The sequence below is a fragment of the Suncus etruscus genome, chromosome 2 (assembly GCF_024139225.1).
Source record: "Suncus etruscus isolate mSunEtr1 chromosome 2, mSunEtr1.pri.cur, whole genome shotgun sequence".
Taxonomy (NCBI): domain Eukaryota; kingdom Metazoa; phylum Chordata; class Mammalia; order Eulipotyphla; family Soricidae; genus Suncus; species Suncus etruscus.
The window spans coordinates 32,720,646-32,734,512 of NC_064849.1; the positions used below are offsets into that span (position 1 = coordinate 32,720,646).

General features: G+C 45.7%; 2 protein-coding genes across 2 annotated transcripts in view; both read right to left on the reverse strand.

Moving 5' to 3' along the window:
• Nucleotides 1-6,118, reverse strand: part of LOC126000887 (reticulophagy regulator 2-like) — a 545,054-nt gene extending 538,936 nt beyond the window's left edge. The window contains exon 1 of the mRNA XM_049768058.1: nucleotides 6,111-6,118. The gene's annotated coding sequence lies outside the window, so the exon portion shown is untranslated. The remainder of the gene's footprint in view (nucleotides 1-6,110) is intronic.
• The window catches only part of STK36 (serine/threonine kinase 36), a 42,105-nt gene that overhangs the window by 5,786 nt on the left and 22,452 nt on the right, over nucleotides 1-13,867 (reverse strand). Inside the window, exons 15-22 of the mRNA XM_049768062.1 lie at nucleotides 12,381-12,525; nucleotides 12,090-12,217; nucleotides 11,426-11,530; nucleotides 10,662-10,760; nucleotides 10,480-10,568; nucleotides 10,091-10,154; nucleotides 9,829-9,945; nucleotides 6,583-6,657 (exon numbers count right to left, since the gene is read on the reverse strand). Coding sequence (XP_049624019.1) covers nucleotides 6,583-6,657; nucleotides 9,829-9,945; nucleotides 10,091-10,154; nucleotides 10,480-10,568; nucleotides 10,662-10,760; nucleotides 11,426-11,530; nucleotides 12,090-12,217; nucleotides 12,381-12,525 — 822 coding nt within the window. The remainder of the gene's footprint in view (nucleotides 1-6,582; nucleotides 6,658-9,828; nucleotides 9,946-10,090; nucleotides 10,155-10,479; nucleotides 10,569-10,661; nucleotides 10,761-11,425; nucleotides 11,531-12,089; nucleotides 12,218-12,380; nucleotides 12,526-13,867) is intronic.

The window sequence follows — 13,867 nt, forward strand, 5'->3', positions numbered from 1 at the left end:
GTTATTCCTGGCTAAGCACTCAGAAATTGCCCCTGGCTTGGGGGGACCATATGGGATGTCGGGGGATCGAACCATGGTCCTTCCTTGGCTAGCACTTGCAAAGCTGACACCTTGCCTCTAGCGCCACCTCGCCGGCCCCCCTTCTGTTTTTCTACCTAAGGTTCCCCCATGGCCTGTGCTCCCTTTCTTTGTTTTTGTTGTTTTTATTTGGGGGTCACACACAGTGATTGATATTCCTGCTCTAAGCTGAGGGATCATGGCTGGTAGTGGAGGAGATTAAACCTGGGCTGGCCACATGTAAGAAGCATGCTATCTGCTGAACTATCTCTCCAATTTGTTCTGAGTTCTGTTTCTTATCACATGTTAAACCCCTGACCTCTCAGTCCGTGAGCATATCTGCAGGAACCCAGGAAGAGTCTCTGCAGCTCGGGATATGGCTCAGCAGTGCAATGCACCCCTTGCAAGTATGAGTTCTTAGGTCTGACTCCCTGGAGCCCCACACATATAGGAGATAAGCAAACACAGAGGATCCAGATTTATGAGCCCAGAAGGGATCAGAGGGCTGCTTTGCTAGCATGAGGTCGTGAGTTCAATCTCTAATGTAGCACATGTGCCAAGCTGCTTTCTGGGTCAGTTATCTGTGACTTCTGGTCTCACCACAACAGAGGAGTGTGACTCCTGGTGAGCACAGCAACCAGGAATGCACCCCCCTGGTGAACAGAATGTGAGCCCTGAAGCGCCTTAAGCCAGGCACACAGCTAGAAAGCACAGTAACTCTAAAGAGGGCACCACACTGACACACAGCACCACAGCAAAAGGCAGAGCAAACGTAAGGCTCAAAGTCAAAGGTTGGAAGACTGTTCTTCAAGCAAACTACTTTTTAAAAAAGGCTGGGGTGGCCATACTAATATCCGAAGACACAGACTTCAAGCTTAAAAAGGTAACAAAAGGCAGAGAGGGTGATTTCTTAATAATCAAGTGATATGTATATCAGGAAGAAATAACACTCATAAACATGTGCATCCAATCAGAAAGCAAAAAACACTTAAAATAACAGCTAATAGATTTGAAGAAAGACATTATTAGTGAGAGACACATCAACACCGTCCTGTCACCTCTTGATAGATCAACCAGGCTAAAACTCAACAAGGATATACTGGCTTTGAAGGAAGAAATGGAAGAGAGTGGCTTAATAGATATATAAAAAAATTTCCATCCCCCAAAAGCTGAATATATGCCCTTCTCCAATGCACAGGGAACATTCTCCAAGACAAAACACATGCTGGTCCATAAAACATTCCTCCATAAATTCAAGAAGATAGAAATCACATCAACTATATTCTCTAACTACAATGTACTCAAAATGAAAGTGAATTACAGGGCCCGGAGAGATAGCACAGTGGCGTTTGCCTTGCAAGCAGCTGATCCAGGATCAAAGGTGGTTGGTTCGAATCCCGGTGTCCCATATGGTCCCCCGTGCCTGCCAGGAGCTATTTCTGAGCAGACAGCCAGGAGTAACCTCTGAACATCGCCGGGTGTGGCCCAAAAACCAAAAAAAAAAAAAAAAAAAAAAAAAAAAAAGTGAATTACAAACAGAAATGGAGAAACAACTTTAACACCTGGAAATTAAACATTTCACTGTTGAACAACCAGTGGATCAGAGATTAAACCAAAAGATTCTTGGAAAAAAATGAGAATGAAGATGCAAATTAGCAGAATTTGCTGTGGGACACAGCAAAATAAGTATTAAGAGGAAAATGTATAGTTTTGCAAGTGTTCATCGTTTGGGACGAAAGAAAAGGCCTATATAAGTAACTTAATGGCACAGCTAAAGAAATTGGAAAAGGAGGGACTGGAGCGGTGGTAGTGCAGTGGTAGGGTGTTTGCCTTGTACCCGGCTGACCCAGGACGAACCTCGGTTCGATCCCCGGCATCCCATATAGTCCCACAAACCAGGAGCAATTTCTGAGCGCATAGCCAGGAGTAATCCCTGAGCATCACCGAGTGTGGCCTAAAAACAAAACAAAAACCAAAAAAACAAAAGGCTTCCTCAAAACAAAAGCCCAGGCCAAGACGGATTCACTAGTGAGTTCTTTCAAACCTTTAAAGAGGACCTACTGCCAATCCTTTTCAAGAGTTTGGAAATGGCAACACGCCCAAATAATTTCTATGAAATTATATATATTATATATAATTATATATTTATATATTATATATCATATATAGTTATATATAATATAATATCTATTATATTATTATATCCCAAAAGCAGACAGAAGCACCACAAAAAAAGAGAGAATTATAGGCCTATGTCCTTGATGAACACGGATGCAAAGATTCTCAACAAAATACTAGCAACAGAATTCAACAACTAATCAAGAAGGTTATACACCATGACCAAGAAGGACTCATTCCAGATGCAAGGATGGTTTAACATATGTAAATCAATCAATACACTATTATCAATAAAAGAAAAAACAAAAATCATGTCAATAGATGCTGATAAAGCATTTGACAAGGTCCATCCCCAGTTCATGATAAAAAAGGGAAATTGTTTGACAATCCTCAATATTGTTAAAGCCATTTATCATGAACCCATTGCAAGTATTATACTCAATGGGGAAAACTAAAAGATCTGGCACAAGACAAAGTTGCCCCCTGTTGCCAATTCTATTCAGTATAGTACTGGAAATAGTTGCTATCGCAATTAGGCAAGGAAAAGATATCAAGGGAATTTGCATAGGAAAGGAAGAAGTGAAGCTCACACTATTTGCCGAGAAAAATATAGTATATTCATGATACTACATCTAGAAAAATAGACTTGTATAGTCACGTGGTAAACTACAAAATTAACGTGCAAATATCAATGGCTTCTCTACATACAAATAATGAAAAAGAATAAAAAGATATAGTCAAAAAATCCCATTCACAATTGCGTCTCAGAAAATTAAGTAACCTGAAGTCAATTTAACTGAAGAGGTTAAAGATCTGTTATCCCTCCCCTCAACTTCCTGTTTATACTACCTGGAATCAGACCCACCCACCCACACTTGGGAGGGGATCCTGTTTGGAATAGGGAATAATAGGGCTGGCTGGCTGGAGAGAGGGCAGACACAGCAAGTATGGGTGGAGGGCAGTTGAAGGAAGCTGTTTAAAAAAGCTTAGAATAGGGGCCAGAGAGATAGCACAGTGGCGTTTGCCTTGCAAGCAGCCGATCCAGGACCAAAGGTGGTAGGTTCGAATCCCGGTGTCCCATATGGTCCCCCGTGCCTGCCAGGAGCGATTTCTGAGCAGACAGTCAGGAGTAACCCTGAGCACCGCCGGGTGTTTAGCATAGAAGCCATGTGGAGAAATGCACATGGCAGTTAGAGCCATGTAATAAAGCTGAAAATTCAGCTGACTCTGACTGATTGTGTATTTCTATGCCATTATCCTTCACCTTCAGACCCGCCAGCTGAAGGGGCTAAAGGCACCATACCGAGAAAGGCATCAACCCCAACTCTAGGACTCTATATTTTATATTAATATAACAGACCAATACAAAGAAAACTATAAAACACTGCTTCATGAGATAAGAGGACACATGGAAATGGAAACATATATCCTGTTCATGGATTGGGAGGATTAACATCATGAAAATGGCAATACTTTCCAAAGCATTATATAGATTTAATGCAATCCCTATGAAAATACCCATGAATTTTTCAAAGAAATGGATCAGACACTCCTGATACTTATATGGATCAATAAACGTACATGAATAGATAAAGCAAAAAGAATTACTTTCCCAATTTTAAACTGTACCATAAAACAGTAGTCATTAAGACGGCATGGTACTGGAATAAAGACAGACCCTCAAATTTGGACCAATAAGCTTATGATCAATAAATCTTTGATAAAGGAGCAAGAAATAAAAAGTGGAGTAAGGAAATCCTCTCAATAAGTGGTGCTGGGAAAACTGGTCAACTACATGCAAAAAATTAACTCAGACCTCTCTTTAATGCCATGCACAAAAATCAAATAAAAATGGGTTAAAGACTTTAATATCAGAGCTGAAAACATAAGGTACATAGAGGAAAACATAGGCAGAACACTCCCTGACATTGAAGCTAAAGGCATCTTCAAAAATGAAATGCCACTGGCTAAACAAGTGAAAACAAAGATAAAAAATGGAACTATATTAAACTGTGAAGCTTCTGCACCTCAAAGGAACCAGTAATAAGAGTTCAAAGACTAACCATAAAATAGAGAAAAATAATCACCCAATGCCCATCAGATTGGGGTTAATATCTAATATATACAAGGCACTGATAGAATTAGCAAGAAAAGAGGACTGGAACAATAGTACAGCAGTAGGGCATTTGCCTTGAACACAGATGGCCGACGCGACAGACCTGGGTTCGATCCCCCATATCCCATATGGTCCCCAGAGCCTGCCAGGAGCAATTTCTGAGTGCAGCCAGGAATAACCCCTGAGTGTCACCGGGTGTGGCCCCAAAACAAAACAAAACAAAACAAAAGAATTAGCAAGAAAAAAAAAAACTGGGCTAAAGCGAAAGCACAGCAAATAGGGTTTGTTTGTTTTTTTAAATAGGGTTTTTTTTTTTTTTTTTTTGCATGTGAACAATCCCAGTTCAATCTCAGACATCCCATTTGGTCCCCCAAGCCTGCCAGGAGTGACTTCTGAGTGCAGACCCAGGAGTAACCCCAAAGCACCGCCAGATATGGGGGGGGTATATAAAACCCCATCCAAAAATGAGGAGAAAAAATTAAGACATGATTTCAAAGAAGAAATACAGAGGACCAAAAGGCACGTGAAAAAATGTTCCACATCACTAATCATCAGGGAGATGCAAATCAAAACAACAATGAGGTATCATTTCATATCACAGATATTGGCACGCATCACAAAGAACAAGAACAACTAGTGCTGGTACAGATGCAGGGAGAAAGAGACTCTCATTCACTGCTGGTGGAATGCAAACTTGTCTAGCCTTTTTGGAAAACAATATGGATACTCCTCAAAAAAAAGAAATTGAGCTTCCAAGATGATTCAGCAATACCATTCTTAGGAATATACCCTAGGAACAGAAAAACACAAAGCAAAGATGCCCTCTGCACTTTGTTCATCACAGCACTATTTACAATAACCATAATGTGAAAGCAACTCACGTGCCTGACAACAAATGAATGGCTAAAGAAACTGTGGTACACCTACACAATGGAATACTATGCAGCTTTTCGGAAAAATGAAGTCATGAAATTTACTTATACATGGATGAATATGGAGATTATGGTCAGTGAAATAAATCAGAGGGAGAGGATAGACATAGAATAATCTCACCATTTGTAGAATATAAGAAAAATATAAGATGTGAAACCAGAGCGATAGCACAGATGTATAGCGTTTGACTTGCACACGGCTGACCCAGGATGGACCCAGGTTCAATTCCCAGCATCCCATATATTCCTCTGAGCCTTCCAGGAGCAACTTCTGAGCACAGAGCCAGGAGTAACCACTGAGCACCACCAGAAACAAAATAAAACTAAACAAAAAGATAGTATAGTCATAATACCCAGAGACAATAGAGATGAGGATCAAGAGGACCAGTCCATCATAGGAAGCTTGCCACAAAAAATGGTAAATACAGTCAGGGTAGTGAATAGTCAGTCCACTGTGACAATGACAGTTGGAACAAATCACTCTGGACAAGAACTGGGTGAATGCTGAAAGGGGATAAAGTGATAATGCACGATATCCCTTCATTAACAACAGTGCAGACCACAGTGACAAAAAAGAGAGAGAGAGGGAGAAAGAGAGAGAAGTAAAATGCCAGAGACAGGTAGGGTGGTGGATGGGAGGAAAACTAGGGACATTGGTGGTGGGAAACAAGCACTGGTGAAGGATGGTGTACATTGTATGATTGAAACTCAATCATAAACAATTTTATAGCCATGATGCTTAAATTAAGTATATATGTATGCATATATATTTATATGTATATTGATAAGTAGGGCTGGAGAAACAATACAGCAAGTAGGGTTCTTGCCTGGCAATCAGCTGATTGGGTTGGTTGCCCAACCCACACCAGCAGTAAACCCTGTGCAATTCTGAGTGTGGCTCAAAACAAAACAAACAAACAAAATAATCAAAATAAATCTGAGGGCCATAGAGAGAATACATGGGCTCAGAGTAAGTGTAGCTTCCTGGTTTGAGCCACAGAAACACATGGTCTCCAGCACACTACCAGGTGTGTCCTTACAGGTTCCCACAAGCACTGCTGGGGTGGATGGCCCAGGTAAAGCCCAGCACCATAGAACCTGAGCAGCAACACATCCTAATGAGCTTCAGCATTGAACCATAAACTGATGGCTAAGAAATGCTAGAAGTGGCCCCTGGATCCCTTGAACACCACCTGATAGGTCCTCAAATCAAATAAAACTAAAAACACTGCATGTTGGAAGGCTGTCATAGGCAGGGCAGCTGGAGCAGTGAACGTGTGCTATTGCTTCTTTCCTCTGTTTCAGTGGCTCCCACAAATACTCAGTTTCTCTCCCTCTTTCTGCCCAAGAGAGATGTACCTGTTCTTGATTAAGAAGCTGCAACAAGAGGATGAAGAGACCATCATAGAAGCCACAGCCTCGTGGCAGAGTCAACTGGACCTGGTGGGAAAAAGTGAGTAATCAGGGGTCTGAGAGGATGAGGACACTTGTCAGGCAAGAGCTGATCATGGCGGGGCCGGAGAGATAGCATGGAGGTAAGGCGTTTGCCTTTCATGCAGAAGGTCATCGGTTCGAATCCCGGCGTCCCATATGGTCCCCCGTGCCTGCCAGGAGCAATTTCTGAGCATGAAGCCAGGAGTAACCCCTGAGCACTGCCGGGTGTGACCCAAAAACCACACACACACACACACACACACACACACAAAAAAAAAAAAGAGCTGATCATGGGAAGGACACAGCAGGAGAGTTCGAGACAGACTTCATCCTCCACCAACTTACTTTTTTTTTTTTTTTTTTTTTTTTTTTTTTTTTTGCTTTTTGGGCCACACCTGGTGACAATCAGGAGTTCCTCTATGTGCTCAGAAATTGCTCCTGGCTTGGGGGACTATATGGGATGGCGGGGGATTGAACCGTGGTCTATCCTTGGTTAGCACATGCAAGGCAAATGCCCTATTGCTTGCGCCACTCCTCCAGCTCTACCAACTTACATTTAAAAAAATTTTTTTGTGGGGCTGGAGAGATAGAATGGAGGTAGTGTGTTTGCCTTGATGCACAAGGACGGTGGTTCGAATCCCGGCATCCCATATGGTCCCCTGAGCCTGCCAGGAGCGATTTCTGAGCATAGAGCCAGGAGTGGACCCTGAGCACTGCTGGGTGTGAACCCCCCCCCCCCCGAAAGAAAAAACAAACAAACAAACAAAAAAAATTTTTTGTGGGCCCAGAGAGATAGCACACTGGTAGGGTGTTTGCCTTGCATGCAGCCGACCTGGGAGAGACCTGGTTCAATTCCTGGCATCCCATATGGTCCCCCAGCCTGCTGGGGGTGATTTCTGAGTGCAGAGCCAGAAGTGACCCAAGCGTCACTGTGTGTGGCCCAAAAACCAATCAATCAATCAATAAAGTTAAAAAAATTTGTGTAGCTGGAGAGATAGCACAGCAGTAGGGCATTTGCCTTGCATGCAGCCAACCTGGGTTTGATCCTCAGCCTCCCCTAGGAGGCTCCCTGAGCCTGCCAGGAGTAATTTCTTAGCACAGAGCCAGGATTAACCCCTGAGTGTCACTGAGTGTGGCCCAAAAACCAAATTTTTTTTTTTCATTTTTGGTTTTGGGGCCACACCCAGCAATGCTCAGGGCTTACTCCTGACTCTGTATCAGGAAATAACTCCTGGTAGTGCTCAGGATGCCAGGATCAAGATACAAACAAGGCAAGCATATTCCCTGTTGTAATATCACTCCAGCCTCTTTTTACATTTTGTTGTTGTTTTGAGCCACATTCAGTGATGCTCAGGGATTACTCCTGGCTCTGTACTTAGAAATTACTCCTGTCAGTCAATCTGGGATGCTATGAATTGAACCCAGATTAGTCATATTCAAAGCAACAGCCCTACCTGCTGTATTATCTGCAGAACCCTTATGTATTTTTTTTTTTTTTTTTTTTTTTTTGGTTTTTGGGCCACACCCGGTAACGCTCAGGGGTTACTCCTGGCTATGCAGCCAGAAGTTGCTCCTGGCTTGGGGGACCATATGGGACACCGGGGGATCGAACCGCGGTCCGTCCAAGGCTAGCGCAGGCAAGGCAGGCACCTTACCTTTAGCGCCACCGCCCGGCCCTTTATGTATTTTTTTAAAGCTTAAAAGACAGAGCTTTTTTTAAATTTTTGGGCCACACCTGGTGACGGCCCAGGGGTTACTCCTAGCTATGTGCTCAGAAGCCGCTCCTGGCTTGGGGGACCATATGGGATGCCAGGGGATCGAACCGAGGTCCGTCCTAGGCTAGCGCTGGCAAGGCAGACACCTTACCTCTAGCGCCACCGCGTCGACCCCCAAAAGACAGAGCTTAAGAGAGCTCAAGGGGCTAGAGGATATCCTTTGAATGCAGGAAGCCTAAATTCAATTTCCTCAAGGACTGTTCAGAATCCCTCAAGTCCTATTGCATGAAAGCTGAACATGATGTCAAGAGTAGCACTCCAATACTTGTTGGGTTGGCTCACAAATTTCTTTTTTGTCTTTTGTTTTTGGGTCACACCCAGCAGCACTCAGGGCTCTATGCTCAGAAATCACCCCTGGCAGGCACAGGGGACCATATGGGATGCCGGGATTCGAACCACTGTCCTTCTACATAAAAGGCAAACACCTTTCCTCCATGCTATCTCTCCAGTTCCACAAAGTAAATATTTAATTAAAGTATAAAAGGGAGGCAAGAGTGTGCTGAAGTATTTGATTTGCATGCAAAGTGATGCTTGGTATCATATATGGTTCCCCAAGTACCACTAGGGGTCACTCCTAAGCCCTGAGGCAGAAATAACCCCTGAACACCCCCCCAAAAGTACCCAAGACCCCCCAAAAGTCAAACAAGCAAAATTCTTTTTCTCTTTATAAAAATAGGAGAGAGAGGGGAGAGAGAAAGAGAGAGAGAGAGTGAGAGAGAGAGAGAGAGAGAGAGAGAGAGAGAGAGAGAGAGAGAGAGAGAGAGAGAGAGAGAGAGAGAGAGAGAGAGAGAGAGCGTGCACAGGAGTTAAGGCACTTGTTTACAAGTGGAAAACTGGGTTTGATCTCTAATGTATGATCTCCTAAGCCCTGCCAGGAGTGATTCCTGAGTAGAGTCAGGAGTAGCTCCTGAACACTGCTGTGACCCCCTCCTCACCCTTGCTCCAAATAATTAAAACAAATAAAAAGAAAGGAGAAGAGGAGTGTTACAGCGAGCCCGAACCCGAGCTCCAAGGTGAGTCTTCATGGGCAAGTGACCCCCGCTATTCCTCAGGGAACTTGCCAAGTCCTGAGGGTGAGGATCTGAGGGTCATGACAGGCTGCTCTTCAGTGGGCATTTCTTTTTTTTGTTTTGCTTTTGGTTTTTGGGCCACACCCGGCGATGCTCAGGGGTTACCCTGGCTGTCTGTGCTCAGAAATAGCTCCTGGCAGGCACAGGGGACCATATGGGATACCAGGATTCGAACCAACCACCTTTGGTTCTGGATCGGCTGCTTGGAAGGCAAATGCTGCTGTGCTATCTCTCTGGGCCCCAGTGGGCATTTCTGACCCTTCTTCATAGATGTCATCCTTGTCCAATTCAGAAACCAACTACCCAACCCCCATCTCCTCTGTCACTCTTACCTCTGTGGGGGCTGACAGTGCATGGGTGACTGCTGCAATCCACTCCCCGGGCTGCAGAAGGAAAGCCACTCCTTGCTGGCCAAGTTTTCCCAGGAGATAGGCTGCTGCATTCTGGGGAGAGAGTGGGAGGAAGGGGACAGTCCAAGAGGAAACAGCCACAGGGGTAGTGACCCTCCTCATCATTGTGAAGAGATATAATGCCCAGCTCCCAGAGGTCTGGTTGAAGGGGCAAGGGCAGGATGATGGCAGAGCTTACCACCAGGGAGACGATGTGTGAGCGGGTGAAAAGAGTGGCAATCTCGTCGCCCAGCTTCTCCATTCTGGAAAAGGAGACACTCTGGGATGCAGTGGAATGTTAGGAGGCTGGTGCAGGATCTTTCCAGTCCCTGGAGGTACCCCTGTCAACCTCCACCTCCGACACACACACACACACACACACACACACACACACACACACTCATGTGCACACACACACACAAACACACACACACACACACACACACTCGTGCGCATGTGCCACCTCCAAGGTACAACACTGGGGAATCAGATCTGTTTTTGGTAGATAAACATCATTCTTTCTGACTCTCTGAGGGGACAGGCTGTCAGTATGAAGGATTGAGGGGCAGGCACCCCTTCGGGACTCACCCAGCAGGCAAACCTTGCAATTGGATGACCAGGAGGGACAAGAGGTAGAGTATCACTTCCATGGACTCTTCCCAATCCACCATCTTTACCTGTAAAAGATCTTTGAGACATCAGCATGGCTTCTAACAAATGGGGGGGGGGGGCCTTTTGTTGGCACCTAACTACGGGTACACCGGACTGACCTTGCCCTGAACCAGCTGCAATAGGAACTCCCAGACCAGAGGCTCCTGTGCCAACAGCTGGCACAGGTGCTCACTCACATGGCAACAGGAGTAGAGAACCTAAAGGAGAGAAAGTCTTCCATGAGACAGTACAGCCCCCAGCACCCGGCTCCCAAAAAGGATAGAGGCAAACTTGACAGAGGCAGGAGAGCTCCCCCACACCCACAGTGTCCCCATTCTGGGTCAGGAACACTCAGGCCTCCTGCTGGGAGAACAAAAAAAGGGATATTCTGTTCAGGTGGGGACGGGTGAACTGTGATTCCAACTCAGTTGGCCAGATTTAAAACAGAAAGGGGAGGGAGGCTAAAGCAATAGCACAGCGAGTAGGGCACCTGTCTTGCATGCAGCCAACTCGGATTTGATTCCTGGCATCCCATATGGTCTCTAGAGCCTTTCATGAGTAATTTCTAAGCACAGAACCACTAAAAACCTGAGAACCAATGGGCATGGCCCCCCAAAAAAACAAAACACAGAAATGGGGTACTGGAGCAACAGTACAAAATAGGGCACTTGTCTTTCATGTGGCCTGTCTAGGTTCAATCCTATCATTCTTCATGGTCCCCTGAATTCACCAGAAGTGATCCCTGAGCACTGGTGGGTATGGACCCCAAACCCAAAATAAAATAAAATGATAAAATAAAAGTAGAGAGGGGCTTGCAAGGGGGTCCACTTGGGTCTCCTCCAGTCCTAGTGGAGGTACACGAGCATGGTGGGGAGGATAGTACCTTGAGGAGCGGCAAGCACAGAGTGGGGTACTGTAAGCCAGAGATGAGGGATGGTCTCAGCAGGTTGCCATCTTCCGTAAGCTGCTCAGCCACGTAGCGTGAGATCTATAGGACAGCCTGCTGCTACTCTCAGATCCCTATTCAGCAGGATGCTCTCCAGCCTCCACCTAGTTCCCCAGGGACCCCTGAGATGTCTGGGCCCCAGTGCAGGGAGGGAGAAATGGAGGCAGGCCAACAGTCAACAAGGATACAGGAGATAAAAACATCCTTGCCTCACAAGCGAATGGCCTTCATTCAGTCCCTGCCACCTCATGTGGTTCCTTAAACAATAACAGGGCTCACTCCTAAACATATAACCAGGGACTATGTAGGATGACACAAAACTACAAATCAATAAACTAAAAAAACACAAGACCTCTAAAGTTCCACCCTGAGGATGAGGGGGAGGGGAAATGTCCACTCTAACCCCCCATTGCCCTGGCAGTGTGGGCACCATTGCTCTCTCTCTAGCCAGCTCAGGGCTGGGCAGTGCTGGCCACCTCAGGGCCTCCAAGGGGCCTGGGCCCAGTTCCAGGGCAGGAACATGGAGTCAGAAAACAGACTGTCTTTCCTAGATTCTGGGGTCTGCCTCTCTAGCCCTTGCCACCGGGTTTGAAGCTCTGACCTGTTCCTTGGCCTCCAGACAACCGGGCATCCCCACAGGCGAAGTGCACACAGCTGCCAGCACAATAGAAAAGGCGACTGGTAGGTCCTCACTCTGCTCCCGTGGTGGTTGGCTCACCTGGGGGGCTCCTAAGAGAAAAAGACAAGAAAGGCTGAATGGGGAAGCCTGGTGGTGGCAACACATGCTTTTAGTGTCCAGCCACAGGAACCCTCCAAACAGGGAAGCAGGAAGAGCTACAAGGGAATAAAGGGGAGTCCTGTGCTAAGGACCCCTATACCCTATACTGACTACCTGGTGGGGTGTGAACCAGAAGCTGTGTCAGACCGTGGAGGAGCCCATCCAACACGGCACAATGGGAGCTCAGCAGGCTGGAGTAGAAGGCTTTGGAAAGGACCCAGACGTTCCCATCCATGGCTTCACACAGGACAGCGAAGCACTGTGGGAGATATATCCATGCATCAAGCTGGATTGGCAATAAGGAATAAGAAACCCTAAAGAGATGATTACAAAACAAAACAGGTGGGGCCAGAGAGATAGCACAGCAGTAAGGCATTTGCCTTGCACACAGCTGATCCAGGACGGACGGTGGTTCAAATCCTGGCATCCATATGGTCCCCAGAGCCTGCCAGGAGCAATTTCTGAGTGTAGAGCCAGGAGTGATCCTTAAGTGCTGCCAGGCCCAAAACAAAAACAAAACAAAACAAATAAACACAAAAAAAAAACCCCAGGTACTGGAGAGATAATACAGGGGAGAAAGCACTTGCCTTGTTCGTAGTCAAGTCAAAAACTATGTGGGCTCCCAAGCATTGCTAATAGCTCCTAGGCATCACCAGGTGTGGACCAACCCCACTTGGGGGGGGGGGCACAAAACAACACCCAAAAGCTAGCATCCCTAGCACAGAAAAATGCCTTTTAATGGCCTCCATAATTCAAGATCAAGATTTTAGGTGTCAGTCCTAGCCTCTGATTAGCTGTCCCTCACACACTATTCCTTGAGGTGTTACAACTCGAGGGAAAGACTTCCCAGGGGGCTTCTGTGTCCTTCTGTGTCCCGGACCAGTCCAATGGAGCTATGTGGAGTAATGACTCCCAACTCTCCACAGCCAACAATAGCTGAGAAGTGCTGGTCTACTACTAGCCAAAGCTTCCTGACTTGTGCCAGAGAGATTTCAATGGGCTGTGCACAGACATTGCCTGTATAAACCCCAGGTGCAGCACAGAGTTGGAAAGTTGTCCCCTCTGGATATAGTCCCAAGCCAAACCAAAACTAAAAAGCTTCCTGACTTGAAAGACGGAGAAAAGCTGACCAGGCACTCATGTAAGAAGGAACTGAATGATAATGAGCTAGGCAGGAACAAGCCAAGGAAAAAAGACAGTAGGGAAGGCACTTGCCTTGCATTCAGCTGACTGGGGTTCAATCCCTGGTACTAGATATAGTTTCCTTGGCTCCATCAGGATCCCTCAATGCAGAGCTATAAGTAAGCACTGGTGGGTGTGATCCAAAAATCCAAAATAACAACAGAAACCAAATAAGCCTGTCAGAGCTCAAGGGACTATGTGGGGTACAGGGATCAAACCTGAGTCAGTCATGTCAAGGCAAATACCCTCTCCACTGTACTCTCTCAGCCCCCACCCCTCAAATTTTTCTTTTAATTTTAAAGTAGAGATAAGTTAGGACACCAGAGCTGGGTTCCTGATTGTGACAATGATGGGAAAGCTTTTCACTTGCATGCCCCTATCTTTGTCTCTTAGCAATTCCTGCTCTCTTCTGGAGTTTC